The sequence below is a fragment of the Lutzomyia longipalpis genome, chromosome 3 (assembly GCF_024334085.1).
Source record: "Lutzomyia longipalpis isolate SR_M1_2022 chromosome 3, ASM2433408v1".
Lineage (NCBI taxonomy): Eukaryota > Metazoa > Arthropoda > Insecta > Diptera > Psychodidae > Lutzomyia > Lutzomyia longipalpis.
The window spans coordinates 22,456,954-22,478,657 of record NC_074709.1 but is presented as its reverse complement, the minus strand read 5'-3'; the positions used below and the strand labels follow the sequence as shown (position 1 = coordinate 22,478,657).

Here is a 21,704-nt window from a genome sequence, read left to right as displayed (position 1 = left end):
CCACATGATGCTGATTTATAGCTGAAATTAATCTCAAACTGTGCGCAAAAAACGTTCTAAATTCCCTCAATATTTTCACCTTTCAAACATAAACCCTTTATGTATGCCACACAGTCCCTCCAATAGCCCCAGCACCTGCCCATTTTCATTGCAAAACAAAGTCCCCCCGAAAAGAGAGGAAGCAATTTTCAGCCGGATAATGGGGATTAGCGCGTGAGAAAAGTTCTCCCGTAATTGTTAGGTGGTTGGTGCAATTGAGGCAGCATATGTTGGAATTTATTTGCATATGGGCAATAAAATGATGATAAATTGGCCCGAAAGATGAGAGAAATAATTTGCATTTCAAAGTGAAAGGTATTGCTTGGCTCGTTTTTTAGTTAGACTGTATAGAGAGAAAAATCCACAATCTTACATCATACAACAAGACGAGAGATGAGATTCTTTTATCAGCTCACATTTATCGTTTTTTTTTCTTACTCCATGTTTTCAACAAAAATGATTGATGTCGAGGGGGAGGAGAAGGTTTTGTTTTGAGCAATTTACCACCTATTCTTCACCTTAAAAATGTAAATTTTTCTTCCGCTAAAAATGCCACGAAAAATGCCGAAGAAAGAGCAAAATCAAAAGTCTTACAATCATTAATAATTTTTTTTTAGAAAAAGGAGGGGCTTATTTAATTGTTTTGTTTAAATCTTAATTTAATATTATTCTTAGAAAGACAAAGAATTTATTTAAAAGCTCTCGCAAATTGAAAGCTTTAAAAGAATCATGATTTTATCACAAAACATATGAAAATGCTTAACAAAGGAACCGAATCAAATGTGAAAAATCTCTTAGCCTTTACTTAAAGCTCTCTCATGTCTATCCCCGTGCCCAATTTATTAAGAGCTTTATGTACTTTGTGAATATAAGATCTTCATCGGAAGCTTACAAAATAATTAATATTGAGAAGACCTACAATTTTTTTCTTGCCACACATAACTCTATTGCAATTCCATCTTCATAAAAAGTACTTTTGCAATTTTATGGTGGATTATAAATACTTGATTAACATCTTATGGAGCTACCGATGATTCTCTTCACCATATGATCATCAATTTACAATCTCATTACTCGCGGTTAAGAAAAAAAATGTATGTGCGTTAGTTGAAGTGCCCAAAAAATTGTGTCCTATGCAATAGTTTTGCAAAATTGGCAATTATGTTGATTTATAGTGATATTTACACCTTTTTTTTCCCTCCCATTGTTGTCCCCTTGTGTGGCAAAATCACATTTTGTGATTTATATGTGTGATGAAATAGTACGAGAGAAAGATTTTGTCGTGAAGCTCATAGAGAAAATTGACGAGGAATATTTTAGCGTATACGCGCAGTAAAAGATGCCACATATTTAATGGCTATGTCTCTTTGTGTGAAAGACCGTAACAGCTTGTCTCAGAGTGGATGGAATATAAAAGGCTGGCAATTATTTAATCGGCGATTGAAATGGAGAAAAAAATTGCCCCGTCTATTTACATAAGATTTGGTGATTCTTTTTTTGTCATGGACATCTCTTGTTTTCTTTCATTTTGTCTTATTTCAAACCTCATCTTATATTTGCTGAAAGTTCAACAGTTTTGATCTTCCTCTGTGCACAATACAACGTTTTTTGAACGTAATACAAGATGATGGGAAAATTATGGTGGTAAAAAAAGAGGGTCCGCGCGTCAAACTCATTATCTTATAACTTTTCTCTTTCCTTTAATCTCATACGAAACTATCAGCTCCATAGAAATCTTTTCTGCGGGTTTGCAATCATTCAGATCTCTATGCATACGAAATGAGATGTTAAATCTTATCGCGGAAATTTCGCTTCTTTGGCCCTCCTCAATGATTTTCTCATGGAGATTCAAAGCACCACCCCTGATACAACATCGTATAGCATATAAACACAACACTTCTGGCTTACCAACGAGCGCGGTACCCTGCATGAGATTGATGAGGAAATCCCCAAGAGATCTGCTGTGGCGGTGAGTAATTTGTAATCGAGGTAAATTGTATGTGTGGGAGTTTCAGTAGCACAAAAATCATACCCCGGAGATGCCAGTGGAATGTTAATAAAAAAAAAGAAGATCAACACTCCGTGAAAGAGTGAAAGTAATTTGTAAAGCCCAGGTGTGATGAGAAAAAAATACGATCCTGGGTGTAATTGCAAAGAAGGTAATTTGTGTTGAACGTTGAAAATCAATTAGAAGTCCAAGATTTTGCCTTTCATTTTGATCACCACAACAAGCGGGTCTTGTGAATCTGCTCTCAAAGTAATTTGCCATTAGGTAATAAATAAAATAAGGCAGCAACTTGAATTTCTAGATGAGACTCTCCATACGAGATGAGTTTAGATGGAGGAGAATGTCTTCTCAAGCGCCACATGACAGAAGAGATTTTCATCATGATGGTCCAACGCTTGTTGCATAATTCTGATCTAATTCCCTGCGCAAAAATAGATATAAATTTTCGAAAAATTTATTAAAGTCTTGTCATCTCTATTATGAAATTCGAGGTGATTGTGAGAAATTAATCTTGTACTATAATGTGGGAATTTAGCAATTTCAATTGACCGCATCTTCTTTCACTTCTATGCCTCTAAAAAAGACTTCTGTCCAAACTCTTGCAATATCTTCACTGTTGGGCACATCTTATTATACCTACCTTTCGCATTTCAATTGGAAATTCATCAATTGAGATGCCCCAAAGGAGATGATTTCAAAACTAACACCGCGCAGCTTAAATTTTATAAAGGGGTAAAAGAGCGTGAAATGTACTTTTACGCTAAATTTGGCGATTGCATTAATACCTGAGCCTATTTATACATGAATTTACTTATTTGTTAATTAAAATTAAGTTCATCAATTCAATTTAAAAAAAAATCCCATCTACGTATATTTCGCAAATTTCTTTGCCTTTTGAAAATTTTTAATGCTTTAATTATTTTGTAATATTTATTTTTTTAACGACTTTAGTCGTTTTTGCAAGAAAAAAATCCTTCTTTCAAAGAAACAATCGGGATATGCGTAAAAGAGCCAGAAGAGCTGGGAATAGCCTGCAAAGATTTGAACAAAATCGGTAATTATTTTATATGTATATTAATCCTTTTCCTTAATCTTTTTTTTTCTGACCTTATTAACCCCAATCTCGCTGTTCATTTTTACCCATAAGATATCTTAGCAACCACTTAAAATTCCTGTAATTAAATTATTAGCTGTTTCTCTTTTGGAAACATTTTTTCCCCAAATTTTTGTTAAAATCTCAAACCGATTCTAAAATAAACTACAATTATGTTAAAAAAGATTAAAATCGGCCGAACTATTGGAAAAAGTGCACTCTTTGTGAAGAACATCTACATGAGAACTTCCCCCAAAGTGGAGACATTAATTAAGTTTGCGAGAGTGGAACTAATACCACCCACACGGCAGGATTTGCCGGCAATTCGAGAGCAATGTAGATCACTCTACTGCCAAATGCTGCTGGGAAATTGGCGCTACACAACAGTTCGAGAGGCCTGGCTGAATGCTCTCGTTGCCACGGAGGTGCTCATGTGGTTCTTCGTTGGTGAATGCATTGGAAAGAGGCACCTTGTGGGCTACAACGTGTCAGGTACGTCCACCTAAAGGCTGACTAAGGAGGATTGAGAGAGGCGGAAAAGATGTGCCATTCCCCGTGTAATTTCACCCAACGCAACCAATTGATCATTACACAAGAGCCAGCAGCGGGAGGAATCGGCGAGCTGAAGTTACGGACGGCGATTTATAGAAAAGCTCACATGGAGGCTAAATGATGTGCTTCACCGACAATTCCAATGACTCTTCTTGTGGAAAATACTTATTAAATGGGTGTTTACTGAAATTGGGTGCAAAATGTTACCATTTTTGAGAGCCACTTTACTAATAACTATCATTATGTCTTGCCCATTTTACCTCGAGTTTCACATGAAGTTTACCAAGCAAAAAAAAACGCTGTGATTTATCGGTTGGAATCAAATTAAATCATCGTGCAAGATATACCCTCAATCACTTAAGCAATCTCGTAGTTCGAAAACGCATTATTTTGGTAGTTTTCTGGTTTAAAATCTTAAAATCTAATTTAAAAGTTGAATGATCAGATTGCATCATTATACGAATGATTTCGCGTGAGATGAGTTTCTCAGCTAAACCACAATAAAAGCCAAAGCATATGACTCTGAGCGGAAGAGATCCAATTTTGTGATCTCAAACCACTTGTGATGGTTAAATGGCACGCAAAGTTCAGGAAGTGCACGTGAGAGATCTTCATTACGGTCTTGGCATGACTCTTGCAGAGGAAAATGAATTGGCGAGTTGATCAGAAATTGCTCATCAACGTGATCATTGATTTTTTTTGAATCATAAAAGATAGCTCTGTATGAAAAAATCTTATTATGAGGGGCTATTCCAAGTCATTAATGCATGTAGGTACTTACTGCAGAGATGAATTTTGCAACAAATGGTCAGCAATCACTTATTTCTTTAATTAAAGATAGATTATAATTTTTCAATTAAAAGGAACGTCCCATTAATTGATTACTGCATCGCACGAGATTGGTGTGGATTATGTTTTTCATCAAAATATTGTGCAATCTTTTTGCTCATGCATTAAATCATCGGATTTCTATGAATTTTCTCTTTTTTTTGTAGGTACGCGAATCCACCAAAATATGCTTCTCGTACCATAATCCCTCTTCACATAGCGCCCAATCAATGCATCACACACTCGATCAATGATCACCTCCGTGTCAAGATGTGTGATCTTTGTCCAGATGAGTGATGCAAAGTGCGCAAAGAAGAGATAATATTTTCAATTTATACAAAGAAAAGCACCTCTCTCTCTTGGGGCAATTGATGCTTGAATTGATGTTATCCCAATGGAGGAAAGTCTCTATAAGAGATCATCACTGTATCGATCATTTTCGATTATCTCTGCAATATGTGATTGGGACTTATGCCGATGAAATGATTATCTCCTTTTTCGAAAACGTGTTTAATGCTCATACGACTTTTACTTTCATTTTATACGCCAATACGACGTATTGGGTATGTATTTTTGCTATTAAGAAGCTCATCTTCCAGCCACCCATAATTGCATTTTATTCATTTTGCGTTATTAAGAAAATTTATTGGATTTAATAGATTTGTATTTTCTTGTGATTTTTTCTTCACAATAAGGATTATATCGGATGGCATATTGAGGTGAAAGTCCACATAAATTAATTCACCCCGCTGAAAGAAAATCACATCTTTATATTCTGCATCTCCCCCACGTGTGTAATAAGCAATGTGTGAAAGAAAACCAATTTGCAATTACTTAATAACTCATCTTGGGGGACAGCACAAAGAAAATGATGATGTTGCATAAGAAAAGAATATTTCTTCATCCAACGAGTATTTTTATGTGTGACTTCTGGTGGTTTGCCCCAACACACCTTTTTAGTGTATGTTTTCCATTATACGACGTTTCTCTTTCAAATACCGTCTCCTATTATGACCCTTTCTTCGGTGCACCCGAAGTTGGCTTCCATTCTATCTCTCTCAGCATTTTGCTGTGAGGATGTTAATTACTCATTCATTATAGAGTGTCTGGTTTAACCAGCAAACATGAGGGAAAAAATGCACCTGTAGTTCTTTGACACGAAGCGAAAGGTGTTGAGATTTATTACAAAAGAAAATGCTTACTGGCAAAAATCTATTACAAAAGATTTTGATGAGTCTGGCGTATAGTTGAAGAGTTTTGATAGGTTTGGATATAATAATTTCTTAAGTCCATTTTATTGTTTAGTTGTTTAAGAACAAATTGAAGAAGTTCCCATGCTCTTTTGAAACAAATTCATTGGATCTTTCATTCTTTCTTGATCATAACATTAGTGAAAAAATTCGTTAAAAAAAACGTCAAACGTTAAAAAGTCACACGAAACGATAAAAAGATACGTCAAACATTGAAAAGGCACGTCAATCGTTAGGAAAAATTTTAATTATAAAAAAAATGTTCTAAACATCCCTTAGCTAGAACATAAGCTACATCCTTGTATTGGACAATCCTCACAAAGATTCTGATGCTTTCTTTAAAAAAATTTATTTCATTTAAAATAATTAAATGAAGGAAAGGAACTTTTAACATAAAAGAAAGAATTCAAAATTAAAAGAAAGTGAAATTGATGAAAGTGATGCATGGTCACATGCGAGACAATTCATGAATGATGTGGACACAAGATTTTCGACAAATGCCTTTCTGGTCATTTCTCTTTGAGTAACAAATAGAAGACGTATATCTTCAAATAAAACCACTCTTCCCACCTAATTTTCCAATGGTTCACTCTTGATGTTTGAATCACGCTACTCGCATCGCGTCTTCATGTGGTGTAGTGTCGAATGTAAATATTTGAATACTTGATACTTTTTTTTGTATGCGGAATACGTAAAGGGAAAGGACCACCTTTGTTAATTTTTTAAACGCAGCTTATTGCTTCTTTTACACCTCCACACGAGGACTTCCGTGAAATTTCTTCACTAAAAAACAGCTCATTAATTAACGAGCAAATACTTTACAACCGTGTTTGATTAAGATTACCTTTCAACATAAGCTATCAGATGGAGGAAATACAATGCATGAATGAACTTACGGTCTCTAAAATTGTGCAGAAGAAATTATTTACTTTGTTTTCCTAAGCGAGGATACTGTTTTGGCAAACGTTGGGAATCGCGAAATAATAATAAAAGAAGCTTTATTATGTGTTAAAAGAAAGATGAGCTTTTTTTTTCACTGCAAAAGGTATCTCAATGTCCGGCACTATTACTTTTAATATGCCATGGAGAACACTTCTTTTATTGGCAATCACTTTTGATTATTGTTGAGCATTAAAAGTAGTTGCTTTGGCGAATATTGAGGTGAAAGTTGTCACTTTTTTGCTCAATCGCATGCCTATTTTTAATATCAAAATTCCAGTCACAGAAAAAAACCGAATTGCGGCAATTTTGAATGTATCTCATGTACTTCAAGGAGAAATGTGCTGCAATTGAGTTGTGAGGAATTCTACGTGATCGTGCAATTGGATGGAATTCTTAAGAAAAAAATTCATATTTGAAAGAATCTGCTAATGTAAGAATGAGCACGAAATTGATTTGCAATCCATAAATAACATAAATCAACAAGTTATATATTTCGTAATTGATGCTGCTGCAGAAGGAAGAAAATGCAAATTTATGGTCAAATAGGAAAAGAGATCAAATGTGATTGAATTGCGATCATACTTGCATGAATTGAAACATTTCCTCAGGGCAAACCGTATGATTATGCTGGATGATCAAATGCGATGTTCATTCAATGTAAACCTCACGATCACCACAAAAAGAACTTCAATCAATAAATCGTAAAATGTATATTCAATGTCAAAATATTAGCTCTCACCATGCAATGAATAATAATAATTGCATTTATTGTTGACTTTCATCGATCTCTTGGGTGAATCTTCATCAAAACCACTGGTTTTTCATCATTCATTGATTTTATATAAAGGTGGTTGAGCGACGATAAATTATAAAAGAAGTAAAGAAAAAATTTAAGACTATTTATGAGATCGTGCTGTTTGGGAATTCTCATTTCAATGGCATTCATCTTTCGGATAATATGGAAGAGGAATATATTTCTGGTGGAATGGTAAAAAGAGCACCACGGAGAGAAATTTATATACATAACGTATGAGTAAGAAATTGAGTGAAAGAAGCACCCATTTATATTCTTTCTTAACAACAACGACTGATGATTGTGAAATAAATTGATAATTTATTATGATCACTTTTCAGCCATATAGACATCGCATTCTTCGGCATTTCTTATTTATATATACATCATTCTGCATTTAATATACATTTATAATGTTCACCTTTTAAATCATTTTAAGCTAACATATTTCCCTAAAATATTATTTTGATTTTTTTATCAAAGTTCTCTATAGGCTTTTTAGTTATTTAGTTAATGATTAAATAATATTTTTTTAAATTCATTTAACAGGTGTAAAAGAAATTAAAAATGCCACGTTCTTGGATGTTGAAATATTTTGCCCAAAATTTGGTATGTCAAGAAATAATAATAAACTCATTCATTCTAACTTTCATGTTCTGTTTAAGCTAATCATTTTTCACGGGAGGGCTTTTACATGAGGTTGGAATTAATGTTTTTTTTTTGCCCCACTCTTTCATATTACTTGAAGAAAAATTCATTGAGATTAATGTTTCTCAATTGGGATTAAATGATTTCGTGAGAAAGATGATGCCCATTGAGGATTGCTGCAAGAGAAACATGACGTTGAGTCATTAAGTCGATGGGAGATGCTTTTAATTTGATTTTAATTGACACGATAGACAATTGAAGTGCAAATTTGTAAGTGAAGAAATTCATTTTTATGATTAATATAAATATTCAAGTTAATAATTTTGGGTTTCCCTGCGTCTTTTTGCATAAAAGTGAAATTCCTTTTTTTTATATTATAAGCTGTGATTGTTTTTTTTTTAATTTAATTCCCTGTTTCGATTATTTTGGGGAATGATTTTATGATTTGTATTATGATGAAATAAAAGTCATTGGCAGGTGTTTTCATCGCACCTCTCAATGCTTCCACCTCTGTGTTTGAGCATGTCTTTTCGGATGAATCAATGTCATGATCACGAAGTTATTCTTCCATTCATATTTTACTTGAATTTTTTTATCGTGGTCCGTAGATCTCAAACAATATATATGAAATAATGGCACAAAATTGGACAAAAGTGAAGGTGAATTTTTTGATGAAAGGCAAATTGGGAAAAATTTCTTCGCATGACTCGTCCGCCCGCTATAAAAATGTGAGTGGAATTATCATTAGATGTGGTTATTAATAAAAATGAGCATATATGTTTTTTATGCGTATGCGCGCACACGATCACCTGAAAGATCACCAAGGAGAAATGCTTTTTGACACCTTCTAAAACGCCCCAAGACATCCAACATACATACATACATGCTTGATATAAGGAGATGGAGGAGGAAGATTTACGAAAGAATTCGCGCATATACATATAGGTGGATATATTGATAGATGATGATGGGCAACTTTCGAAAGATGTGGTGTGAAATTTTCATTTATTTCCTCCCATGCATCTCTGGGTTGCAAAATAATTTAACCAAACGTACATGAAGGAATGAACGCAAGATCGAATGAAAATTTCAGAAATTTTCACAAGATCACGATCTTTTTGGTCATTTTGGTGTCATCCTCTTTTGATGATCGTACTCACCACACCGCACATGCTTGAATGCATCGCGTGAAAGTGATCTTGTGGCTTTGTATGGAGCTTTGCGATCATTGTGCTTTTAATCACTTTGACGGTTATATGGTGAAGATCACCACAATTGAGAAGTCCGCTGTCCAATTAATTATTTAAACTCCCATCGTGAATCTTCTTTGGCGCAATATTCTCTCCTCCACCCACAAGCGATCCCATCGATATAGCCGCAAAACAGAGCTCGTGTCTGTCTGTTTTTGTTGCCTTGATCGCCAAAATTAAGGCATATTCTCACGATCACTCGTGCTCAAATTTACTTTCACCGATGAATTAATTTGTATTACATGTTTGTCTCGGCTAAGAAGGATGGGTATGGGTTTTTTCTGCGTGGAGGTGAAAAAGAGCAAGAAATGGTGGTCAAAGCGATCACACTTTGATCATTTCCGTTTTCTCAAATAAAACACTATAAAGTACCATCCAGCTCGCAATGGGAGACACCAGCCAGCGACTCAATGGAATTCTTTACTGTCGTACGGCTGTTTTTTTGTCTTCTCCTCCAATCGATCGCTTGATCATGTTCCGCGTGAGATTTTTGCATACAAAGCCAAATGGAATTTGACATGGTTCACGACGATAGAGAGTCCGCGAACACCATGAGTGCGAGATGTGGACAAGGAAGTCAATCAAGAGATCTTCGCATTGAAATTTCTTTGAGTGTCCATCGACTTGAAAAACCTGCACAAGCCAGTGAATTTTATTTAACTGATTTTACGAAGGAGGTTAGTGGCCCACAAATTGCTCGCGCCAAAAACATCTCTGCTGAACCAATAATTGTGAGCTCCAAAAGCGCCCCGATGATCACACAAACACAAAAACTAAAATAAAATCGTATAGCCAAATTTCATCACTGTGCGTTTGCGGTAAGTCTTTTAATTGATCTTGCACGATTCTTCGTGTATTTCGTGTGGTAAATGAAGTCATTTTTTCATGGAGGTCAATAATTGCAAGAGCGCAAGAGAGGAACCTCAATTTGAAATCTCAATCTTAAAAATTGAAAAAGAATATTAAATTTCATGTATACATGCGCACACCGCCTTCGAAATCTTTCACTGGTACGCGCGCATTTTATATAAAGAAACGATTTTTCTTCTTTTTTTTTTTTTGATAAAATAAGCGGAATAATTTTCGGATTAATTAGCAAGGAGGAAAAGTAAAATTGAGAGCAATTAGTAATATGCTGCTCATGATTCGGCAAGCGAGAAAGAGAATTTACCTTCTTTCCCTGATTTTTAAGAAATACAGTGAAAGGTTTTTATTTTAGCACAATATATCAATTAGGCAAACATAATAATAAAATACCTAACAATAAAATAATTTTTAAACCTAATTGAATTTTAAAACAATTCATTTTGGTGAACTTGAAAAGTAAAATTGTCTTCATCATGAAAATATTTATGAAATGAAATGAAAATTAGTTTAATTTTCATATCAAAAAATTACTTTCGTTTATTTTTTTAATAAGTTTTTATTTACAAATATTGTGTATTATCATTTTATTTATTTTTTATTCAACAATTTTTATAAAAAATCATTGTAAAATATCAAATTAAATAGTTTCTAGCTAACACAATAAATATAAACGTTAGGTCTGTTCCCTTAATTATTAGCTGTGATTTTTTTCTTACATTTCATTTCTATATCTTCAAAATTGGTATTTTTGCCATAAAATTGTCTTTATCTTTGAACGTTTTAAGATAAATAAATTCTTATAATTATTCAATTTTAAAAACATATAAATAACATGTTATCTTTCATTTAACATTGAACATACATATGTACATATTTATTACACTTTACCGTATAAGCCATGAGTAGCCTTATCAAGCTTCCACAGCAGCTTTTCTTGCGGTGATATATTGGCAAAATCATTAGATATCTGTGACAAAGACTACAAAGTTTCTCTGCGAGAGAAAGAGAAAATATACATATGTAGCTTGCTAAAAAAAATCCAAGACTCGATTGATGCACCAAAAAGATGTTTTGCGCAAAAATAGAAATTAAATACTCAGCAAGAGCTTTAAATTTCATTTACAGTAAACATTAATAAAAGGCAAATAGTTGCTGGCAGATGATGTTGAGCGCGCGCGGGAAAAAAAAGTAGCAAATCAATGAGGAAGGAGCATATAGCATCTTCTTCGTGTCGTGGGCAAGAGTAAAAGTTGCCACTGTGAGCTTTTTTATTATTATAGACATCTTAGCCAATATGATAAAGTGCGTGTGTGTGTTGGAAAAAAAAAAGAGTTTCTTATACCTTTCTCCTGGTACGATGGGGTCGTATTATTGTGGTGTGTTGTGTGAAAAAATTATTAACCGATTGCGAGGGAAATATTGTGAGAGACTCCTATACAGCTAGTTTACCTGGAATCATCATCTTGCAGGTGCGATTGGTGGGGTTAAATTTGAGTGGCTGGAGACACGGAAGACCAAGATGAACATCGGCAGTGTTGCATCGAAGGTGAAGCTCGTTGGACGTTTTCTTCTTCACCTCATAGGCACGTGAGATCTTCACACACAATAATTGCGGTTCTTCCTCCGTGGAGTTTTTGGAGGTGTTCTCCTTTAAAAAAAAAGAAATAATTTTTTTAAAGAAAAAATCGTGAAAAAAATGAATGGATTTCAGTGATAAAATAAGTCCATGAGGATTTCTTTTAAAGTGACATACGCCAGTGAATTTATAGATTTATTAGTTGTGTGTGAAAAAGAAAAGAGTTGAAGAGAAAACTCCTGAGGATTTGGGAGAAGAAGTGTGATCACGAAGGAAAAGATCAGTGATCTTGTTCATGAAGGATATACACGAAGTCGTCTGTAGACACTGAATGAGAAAGTCCAACAATGCGACTTATGCTAATTGTGAGTATCATACAAGAAAGTTGGTGGAATTTTCGTGTATGTCTCATCTGGCAGTGAAATCTCCTCACAGAGCTTCTTTCTCATACATCCGCGACCTTTGCCATTTTCCACATTATTCTTCCACCGCATTGCACTCTTCTTCATTCATCCCGCTAAGTAAGAAGAAAAAAAAACGGTAATGTGATGTCGGCGAAAGAAAAAAATATTTTCTTCACTTTTAAACCTACCATAATGCCACAGAGAATTGATAATGCACCGCTACCGGAATCCCAAAATTTGGAACACTTCTCTCATCCAATCAATCATGCAAATTGTCCAAGAGTTCACCGAAAAATGTGAAATCAAGCACGATCGATGGATAAAACGCATATTTTTCATCATCATTGGCTTTTTTTTGGGTGATGATGAGTGCTGAAGAAGAAGAAAAAATATACGAGGAAGTCGGTCACGCACCCAATTTTCCCTTTCTTCGACCCCACAGCACTCACACACAGGAACAAAAAAAACCGTGGTCTTCTCTTCATTTTTACTACCTCCTCCAATGTTTGATTATCCCAGAGAAATTATCATTTTCTCATATTTGTTTTAATATTATTGCTCATCTCTCTCATTCTCCACCTTCGCGGTTTGTCTTTATCCATCCATGGGTGGAAAAAGTGGACCGTCCACTTTTTCTGGGCTATCTCGCTTCATTTTCGGCGGTATTAAATATCTTTTCACGACTTTGAGTCACTTCTCTTTATTTTCTCAAATACCCGAAGGGAGAGTGCCAACGACATGAGAGGTGTACGATTTTAATGGTACGATAACGCGCAAGAAGTCTCAACACCCGTAAAAATTGACTTCACTCTGCTGGTCTGGTGGACAAAAAAATTAGGGGGAGCGATCGACAGTTAGGTGCTAAAATGTACGCGAATGAGATTTCTAAAAAAAAAGAGATATTAAAATTTCTAAATATTAATTAGATAAACTGGAGTAGGTAAATTAATTAATTTTGACGGAAGATATTGCTAAAAATCTATTTCCAGTGAAGTAAAAATTAAAGGAGTTTATTCAATAATGTGTGGGAAAACCCCTCATCTGAGGAAATGAGCAGGATGCTCTTAATCTCTGTTAAGAATGAAAAAGAACAAGAAATCGCCAAGAAGACTTTTCATTCTTTTTCGCTGAGCTTTGTTTGGGAAAAGTTGGCTAGAATATGCTCAAAAATGCCAACAATGACGTCACTATTGTAAATTGTTTGTCTATTTTAATTTTGTATGTATTCCTGGGGAATCAAAGGGGTTTTTAATGCAAAGTTTCGAATGAATTGCATTTCTCAAAAGATTAAAAGCCCAAAAATTTGGCAAAATTATCATAAATTTTGTAATAAAAATACTCGAAACATTTTGCACCGCGCTGTAACGCAATCAACTCGATTACAATTTTGTGGTCATTTTGCTGAAATTCAGGTCAAATTGTATCATATTCGGTGCTACAGGAAATAAAGGGGAGAACACAGCCAAAAGTTAAAGTCGAGGAGGGCCTTTTTTGGTTCGTAATACCGTCCCTCACGGGAGATCACCTCTGAAGATCGTGATCTTGGTTTGTGTGAAGAAGAAGAAAAAAAAATCAGCAACGTGAACAATGCTTTTTTCGCGCCCAGAGGGAAAAGAAGCACCGTGTCTTGCAATTTTTGCCCATTGACTCGGAATTGCTTTCACTCCAAATCCGTTGAACCTTCATTCACAATCTCGTTGGCACAAAAGAAGAGCGGGAGATTCAATGTGATGACACTTTGCACTTAATGAGAGTTTCAATGAACTATCTGGGCAATTTCACGTGCTTTTTTTTCTCCATCCTCTTCGATAAATCGAGCGGGAGGAAAAATTCCGTGATAGGTAACAATTGAGATTCTTCAATTGTGTGGGAAAATGATGTCATTTTTTTACCAACATCTTCGCAACACTTTAATACTTAAATCTCACGTGGAATTCCATCTCTCAGGTGTTTCCGAACATTAATTTTCTCCGGTGAGTCAGCATTACTTTTTTTTCATTTGTAAATTGACGTGGATTTCAACCCCCAATTTCACACACTTTATTTCGGTTAAAAAGGAGAAAAAAAATAAAGAAAGAAAAAGAATGAAAAAGCTTTGAAATACTGGCGCGGTATTTACTCAAGAGAATCTCACAAATCATTCACTAATCGTGTGATATGTCTTCATTATAGAATTCACACCCGAGTGAGTCTTTCGATCCAATTGAGGGATCGATTGATGTTTCGGGAAATTTAATTAGAATAGAATATTTTTACCGCCTCTTAATCTGTCCACGTTCTAAATTGTAATCCCACTAATTTTGGATATGGATCCTCATTAGACGAAACTTACCATTTTCACTGCAGGATTTGCTGAGAAAAACCAACAAAGTTGACCTCAAAAATGCAATAAAAATGACGTCACTACTGTATTTTATGTCCCTTTCAATAAATTTATGAAACATTCTCGCTAATGTATCGTCAAGTGAGTTTTAACTTTATGTTAAAATTCACTTTCAACCACAAAAATTCTGTGGTTACAACCTCCACTTAATTAAAATGCAATACCTTTCGTAACTTTAATTAATTATCATTACATATTGGTTTATGGATATTGGTTATTTGGTTACTGAATCTGCATGCTTACCTATATTATAATTTTTTTATTACATCATTTGAATATTTTTCAAAAATGGATTTTTTGTCTTAAAAAAAAGCAGTAATTCACCGTCACAATGTTTATTTGGTTAATTCTCTCCATAAATGAGCCCAAAATAGGCAGTTAAAATTAGTATGGCAGCAACTCACAAAGCGAGAGTTGGAGATAAACATAATTATACAATATTTAATGCAAATGAGCGATGATCTTTATAATTTCTACAAATAATTGCCATATTCTCTCAATGGAAATTTTTTTCTTTTGCTACGGGAGACAAAGATGCGTTGTTCGTTGGCCATTTTACGATTGCATTGAGCAAGACACAAAAATGTACAAGAAAAGTGATTCAACAAATGATTTTAATTCATATTTTTTTTCTTTAATTTTGTGAGGGGAAAAAACGGAAAATGTATGTGTACTACCTGAATTACAACAATTGAAAATATTTCACGTGTAGATGCTCAAGTGGAGATAGGCGAACTTAAATACCCCTCTGGAGATTACAGAGTTGGAAAGATTGAGATTGCGCTCATGTCTTTCGGTGAGGTGGTTGCCTCTATAATGCCATAAAATGCCGGGATGAGTGTTGAATCAAAAAAAATATCCGGCAATTGATTGAGTCTCTCGTTAGGAAGATGTATTTTTCATCTAAAAGTGGATGATGATTAATGTACTTTTCACTCCATTTTTCCACTAATAATTACATATATTTGGTCGCCGCTTTTTTTTTTAAAGAGATATAGTGTGGTGTGAGAACGATGGGAATCGAAATGGAGCTGTTGCGCGCCCAATTGTGGGCGGAAATTACACAATCCAGTATATATGTTATTAAAATGCAATGTTGTCTGTGGAGACTACTAAACCACTTTGTCTGTGTACTTTTCATCTCTTTTTTTTCCACCGTCTTCGACCCCAACCGCTATGGGCACATCTTTTCACTATCGACATGTCTTAAGGAGATCGCGCGCGGTGTACAAAAAAAAAGAGAAGAAAGACGCGCGATCAGCCATTGAGACGTGTGTCTCTTTGGTCAATGTGCGGCTTGTTATATTGAGATAAAATAAGAGATGAAAATGCGAAAGAGGCACACTTTGGATGGTATGGCAGTAAATTAAGCGAGATCTGGATCAGCGGCTTCACAATTATGTTGCATCGCGCACATGAATCAATATCCCCAGCAACAACATAACGAGATTAGAGACATGCGGTGCTCTGACATAATCGGACACACTTCACTGGAACACCAAGATCAAGTTCATGGTATATGCTATGTATAATGATGAGGAAAAAAGGCAAGAAGCCGCGAAGAAGCCCCCAATCTATTACATCTCCATCAAATGGGATTGTTCAATCGTGTGAGGAAAAATGCACAGACATCTCTCCGCAGAGGATTACCGATTGGCTTTTTTTTTGCGCTCCCTGTCTTTGACCCCAAATTCCTCGTGACGATTGAAATGGAATTTGTGGTGGCTGTGTGCAGCCCATGAAAGAGGAAGTTCTTGGAAGAGATAACAGTGTCACTCCCAATAATTTGTGATATTTGACTTTGAAGCTATACGCGCTCCTCTCACTCACAGAAAGGTGTGGATTATTTATGGTCATCGAAAGGTGTCGCATGGAAAATCACACATTCTAAAAGTTGTTTAGATGATCTCATACATTTTCTCCATGCTGAGAGTTTGTTTTATGTTTCTATTATGTGCTTCAGAGAGCATCCCAGCGAGACAAATAAAGTCAATAAGATCAAATTTGTATGCACTTTCACGTGACTATATAATTAATTTCTTTCTTCAAAAATATTTGTCACATACTTCTAGATTACATGAGAGGACGCAAAATGGTTTAAATTAGATGAAATTAATAAAACCATTTTCAATAATTTTCTAAATATCAAATACCTTTCACAAATATTAAAAGTAAAAGCAGGTTTAATAAAGTTTCTTTGAATTTTTTAAAGGTATGAAAAAATAGAATATTCTTCTGGAATCTGGGCTACAGAGATCTTAAGCTCAAACTCACAGTCTATCGTCGTTAGGGGATTTAAATTAGTCACATTAGTTATGGAACTTTTCTCATTTTTTTTTTAACTTTCTTAGTGGGCACGCTAAATAGCGTTAAAAATTAAAACTCCTGAAGCTCAATCGATTATTCTTGTGTAATTGAGAAAGAAGAATAGGAGGTGAATAAGATGTTGGTCATCATAAGTATATACTTCCGCTTAGTGAGAACCTCTCCTCAATTTTACGCAGCAAATCTTATATGATGAGAATAAGATGTGCCACAAAACCTACAACAAAAAACAGCGTTAAACGCATCAAGTGAAATAAAGAGTGTTAGAATGTGTATTTAAAAAAAAACCATCCAATCTGTCCGGCAATTTGCTTCTCATAAGATTCCAATGTTTGCGAGGCAATTTAATCTGTGAGGAGGAGATTCACTGCCCATGCGACTTGTGCCAGATGGGAGAGAAAGTCACTATAAATATTTATTTACGACACCTCTCATAATTTCTTTTGGCTAGATTTTGGGTGTGCTGGTGGCAATTTGTGGGGCGGAGGAGCAAAAAAATGCCACAGAAGCCACAAAAAGCGGAAGAACGGGGAAGGAGCTCCGGGACAAGCGGACACTCAACAAGTTCGGCAATTTCGACGATCTCACGCCGGCCTTCTTCACATACCCGCGCGTTATGCAGCGACGAGTAGGAAATGCCCTGCCAGACGGAAGATCTTACCTGCAGACGCCGCTAGAGCGGAAGTACGAGGAGAATTTCAACGTGCCATCATTCAACTATCAGCCACAGTATGAACATGAGGGAAGTAACTTCATTGGGGGACATTCCTATGCACCCCATCCACACTACATTGAAGCGCCAGAGCCCATTATTGAGATCATCATTAAAGACAGTAATGAGACTCTTCCTGCACCACCCCCAGTTGTACATCCGCGAAAGAAGAAGAAAGAACAGGTCAGTATTTTTGGAGCTTCATTAAAACTAAAGAAAAACAATTTAAAAAAAAAATAATTTCGTCTATAGGTTCAAGTCTTCTACGTAAAGTATAAGAAAGATGGACACAAAGGTGTGATCATTGACCAACCCGTACCAGCACTTTCCCCAACAGCATACCATCAGGAGCGGCATGATGAAGTTGAGGACGAACAGCATGAGGAGCCTGTGATCGTAACTCTGCCTCCACCTCTAAAGACCACCACGCTTAGAACGATAATCCATCCTGATTCAGAGAAATTCCACAGCAACAGTGGGATTCATGTCTCCTTCAATACAGAGGATAAATCACAGTTTGGTCATCAGATTCAGGAGGATAGAGTTGAGAGTGTCGTAAAGCCCGTAGTAGCTCTCCCACGATCCGTTTCCTTCCCTCCACATCAATCAAATGTTCAAGCTACAGAATTCCGTCAGAGATTTGTACAACAAGGAAGAAATTTCGGTGGTGATCAATTCAACTACCCACCACAGAATCTCCATCAAGGCCTTGTGAGTCCTAATCTTCAGTTGCCTCTACAAAATACACCGACACAGCAATTCCGCTCTGGACCGAACTTCCATCAGCCACCTGGACAATTTTTCGGAGGTCACCATCGTTTCCAGGCAAACCATCATCAAGAACAGCAATACCGTCAGGAACACTATTCACAGCATGTGCCGCACCATCAGGAACACCATCAAGAGCCTCCAAGACATACTGGACCTCCCCCTCCAGCACCACACTTTACGCCAACTCCACCGGCTTTTGGACCTCCACCACCTTTCCGGCCTGTTCCATCGAATCACTTCTCACAGAGACCACCATCGCAACCACCATTCTTCCAACCACCACCTCCGCAGCAGCCTCCACCGCCACCCCCTCAGCAAGTTCGTTTCCCGGGACCTCCACCACAGAACCAGCCACCAAATCATCAAAGTCAACAATACCAGCCATTGAAGTATCGACCACATCCACCACCACAGCGTCCCATTCCTATTCCAATCCATCAATTTAGTCAACCACCACAGTCGCAATCGCAATTCCGACCACCACATCAAAGTCCTTCTCATCAGCCTCAGCAGATTCATCAGGGGCCGCAACATCAACCGATTCAGCAGCAACATCAACCAGTTCATCAGCCACCACAGCACCAGCAGATCCATCATCAACAGCCCCATCATCAGCAAATACATCCACAGCAGCAACATCATCAGCAGCAAATTCCTCAGCAGCACCATCCTCAGCACCAAATCCATCAATCGCATTTACCTCCACCACAGCAACAATTCTCATTCACACCCCCACCTCCAGGAGCAATCCAGGGTGGTGGTTTAGTGCAACATCAAGCACCCAATCTCAGTCGAGAGCCAAACTTCCAGCAAAACATTCAACAGAACATCCAACAGAACATCCAGCAGAATCACCCACCTCAGGATATCATTCAGAATCTCGGACCTGAAAGTGAACTCATCCCTTCTGTGGCTAAATATGAGCAGCATATCGTTGAGCATGTGCCCACAGTCAATCAGTACATCTCTAGTCAGACACAATACCAGCAGCAATTCTTCTCGTCAACACCCCCACCATCCAAGGAGAGACCCAACATTGGACCTCTTGCCAATGAGATTGGACACTTGAGTACTCCTCTTCCACTGCAGGGTGTCTCAAATTCAGTCGCACCTCTGCCTCAGAGTAGCTTCCATCAGAATACTCAAACCTCGGCGCAGACATACATTCAGCAGCAAATATCGCAATTGCTGCAGGATCCACCACATCAGGCAAACTACCAATACAATATTCAGCCACAAATTATTCCAAATTCTCACCCAACGGCTCAGCGACCAGCACCGGGACAGAGTGTGTCTACTTTGCACTCTGAAGTTTTCCCCATCTTCGAGCAGCAGCAACAACGATACTACAACAAAAATCCCGTCTCTGACCAAGGCCAGGATCAACTTCAGACGGTTAGATTTTTTTTTAATCTTTTAAAAAATTGACAAAATAAAATCTTTTTTTTTTCTTCAGGTAAACATTGCAGGACGCAATGGAGGAAGTACAGAGCAATCGACAGTCCCTACGTCAACCACGTACAAACCTACAACACACAGAGTAACCGAAACAACCCAGCAGGTATCTTCAACAACTCAGAGAACATCAAAGAAACCCCCACCGAATGTTGTTCTTCCTGACGAGGTGCCAGATGATCTGCGGGAGCAACTTCTTTCTTCGGGCATTCTCGATAATGCCGATATTAGTGTTCTAGACTACGACAAGATAGGAGATACGGATTTGCAGAGTCTCCCACCAGAGCATTTGGCGAACTTCTTCAATGCAGGTGGAGCATCGCAAATTTCCAGCTCAAATCGCGTTGAGGTTTTCGCAAATCCCGACAAAGAGAAACGCTCAAAGCTCGATGAAGCGACTCCGGCACTCTCATCAAAGGAGAATGTTGATTTAAGAGTCGTTAGATTCGATGCTGCATCCCAGAAATCCATCTCGGATAAGTACATTAAGGAAGATTCCACTGTTCTACCATCTGTTGACATACATGATCATCACTACAACCGATACCTGCCACTGAAAATCAATGGGGCACACTTCCCGATTCCACAGGAATTGCTTGGCAAGAAGATTAGCAGTGTTGTGGTGTTGGCCACAGTGGATAATTTGCAGACTGTTGAAGATCCCGAAGATGGACGATTCGAGAGGGATGTCATTGATGCTAAACATGTAAGATTCCTAGCGGGAGATGCACTTAAGCAACTCATCAAGAAACCATCGCAAGAGAACTTCAAGAAATGGCTCGATAAGGAAGCTACTACGGATGTTGAGTACCAGAGTGTTGTTCTTTTAGTAACAAGGTGAGGATTAGAGGAAGAACTGTTTTTTTTTATTAAGGACTAATGTAAAAAAAATAATCACATTTCAGGAACCCCCAAAATGCAACAGATCAGGAGATCTTTATGTATGACATCCCATCAAAAACTGTTAATCGACTCAGTGGTGAACTTTCTTCGGCTTTTGTGAGTGTTGCAGAAGCAAATGCCGCCACAGAGGATATTGATAAGGCCACCGTGGTGGATAGTGGGATAATTCAGCAAATGGATTCAGAAGGAAAACCTGAAGAGGATGTTTCGGAAGAACCATCAACAACCCCCACGCCAGACACGGAGGATCCCATGGAAGCTGCTTCATCGGATATTATTGAGAGTCGTGCTGACCCAGATGAGTTTGTGGATGATGCAGCTGATACACATGACGTGGTCATAAGTTCTGGGTACAGTGTCATCAAAAGTTGAGGAGTACACACCGGGTGACCTTTAGAGAGCGAGTGTATGTGAATTTGTGGCGAAAGTGAGAGGAAGTTTTGTGGGAGGAGGTGCAGAGAATGAAGAGAAGAGTCAGTCCGGGAGGGAGGGTATCTTTACTATTCAAATGAGCAATTGTTCAGAATTGCATTGGATTTCGCTGAATTCGCACCTGTGTGTGGCATCGCAATTCTGCCCACAATGGTTGCGCTCTTTTCTCGCGCACAAAATGCTCTTCCGGATATTCAACATATTGTTGAATACTTCATCTCTTCACTGTCTTCATTCAATTATATTCATTTTATGTATTTTTTTTTATTATTTATTCTCTCACCTCCTCCTCCTCCTCCCATATGAAAAAGCACAACTTTCTTACCTATAAGAAGACTTATTTAAAAAAAAATTGTTGGCTCAATGTGTGAATGTTTTATCAAGCGATTTAGTGAGTCTTCAATGGTAATCAGTGTAAAATTGTATAAAAAAAAAAAACGTACGACTACGCAATAAAACTAATTTTATCAAAA

The 21,704-nt window shown here is 36.9% G+C and overlaps 1 protein-coding gene across 1 annotated transcript; it reads left to right on the top strand.

Annotated features, from left to right (window-relative positions):
• The first annotated feature begins 11,797 nt into the window (after positions 1-11,797).
• On the top strand, positions 11,798-21,704 carry LOC129792736 (uncharacterized). The gene is made up of 5 exons (XM_055832079.1): positions 11,798-12,211; positions 17,410-17,853; positions 17,923-19,836; positions 19,898-20,733; positions 20,802-21,704. The coding sequence occupies exons 1-5, from the start codon at positions 12,194-12,196 to the stop codon at positions 21,169-21,171; spliced, it is 3,582 nt and encodes a 1,193-aa protein (XP_055688054.1). The 5' UTR covers positions 11,798-12,193; the 3' UTR covers positions 21,172-21,704.

Bases quoted from the DNA above. Each gene is read 5' to 3' on its own strand.
- LOC129792736 (XM_055832079.1), top strand. The intron at 17,854-17,922 runs GTCAGTATTTTT...TTTCGTCTATAG, and splicing joins GAAAGAAGAAGAAAGAACAG to GTTCAAGTCTTCTACGTAAA. The intron at 19,837-19,897 runs GTTAGATTTTTT...TTTTTTCTTCAG, and splicing joins GCCAGGATCAACTTCAGACG to GTAAACATTGCAGGACGCAA.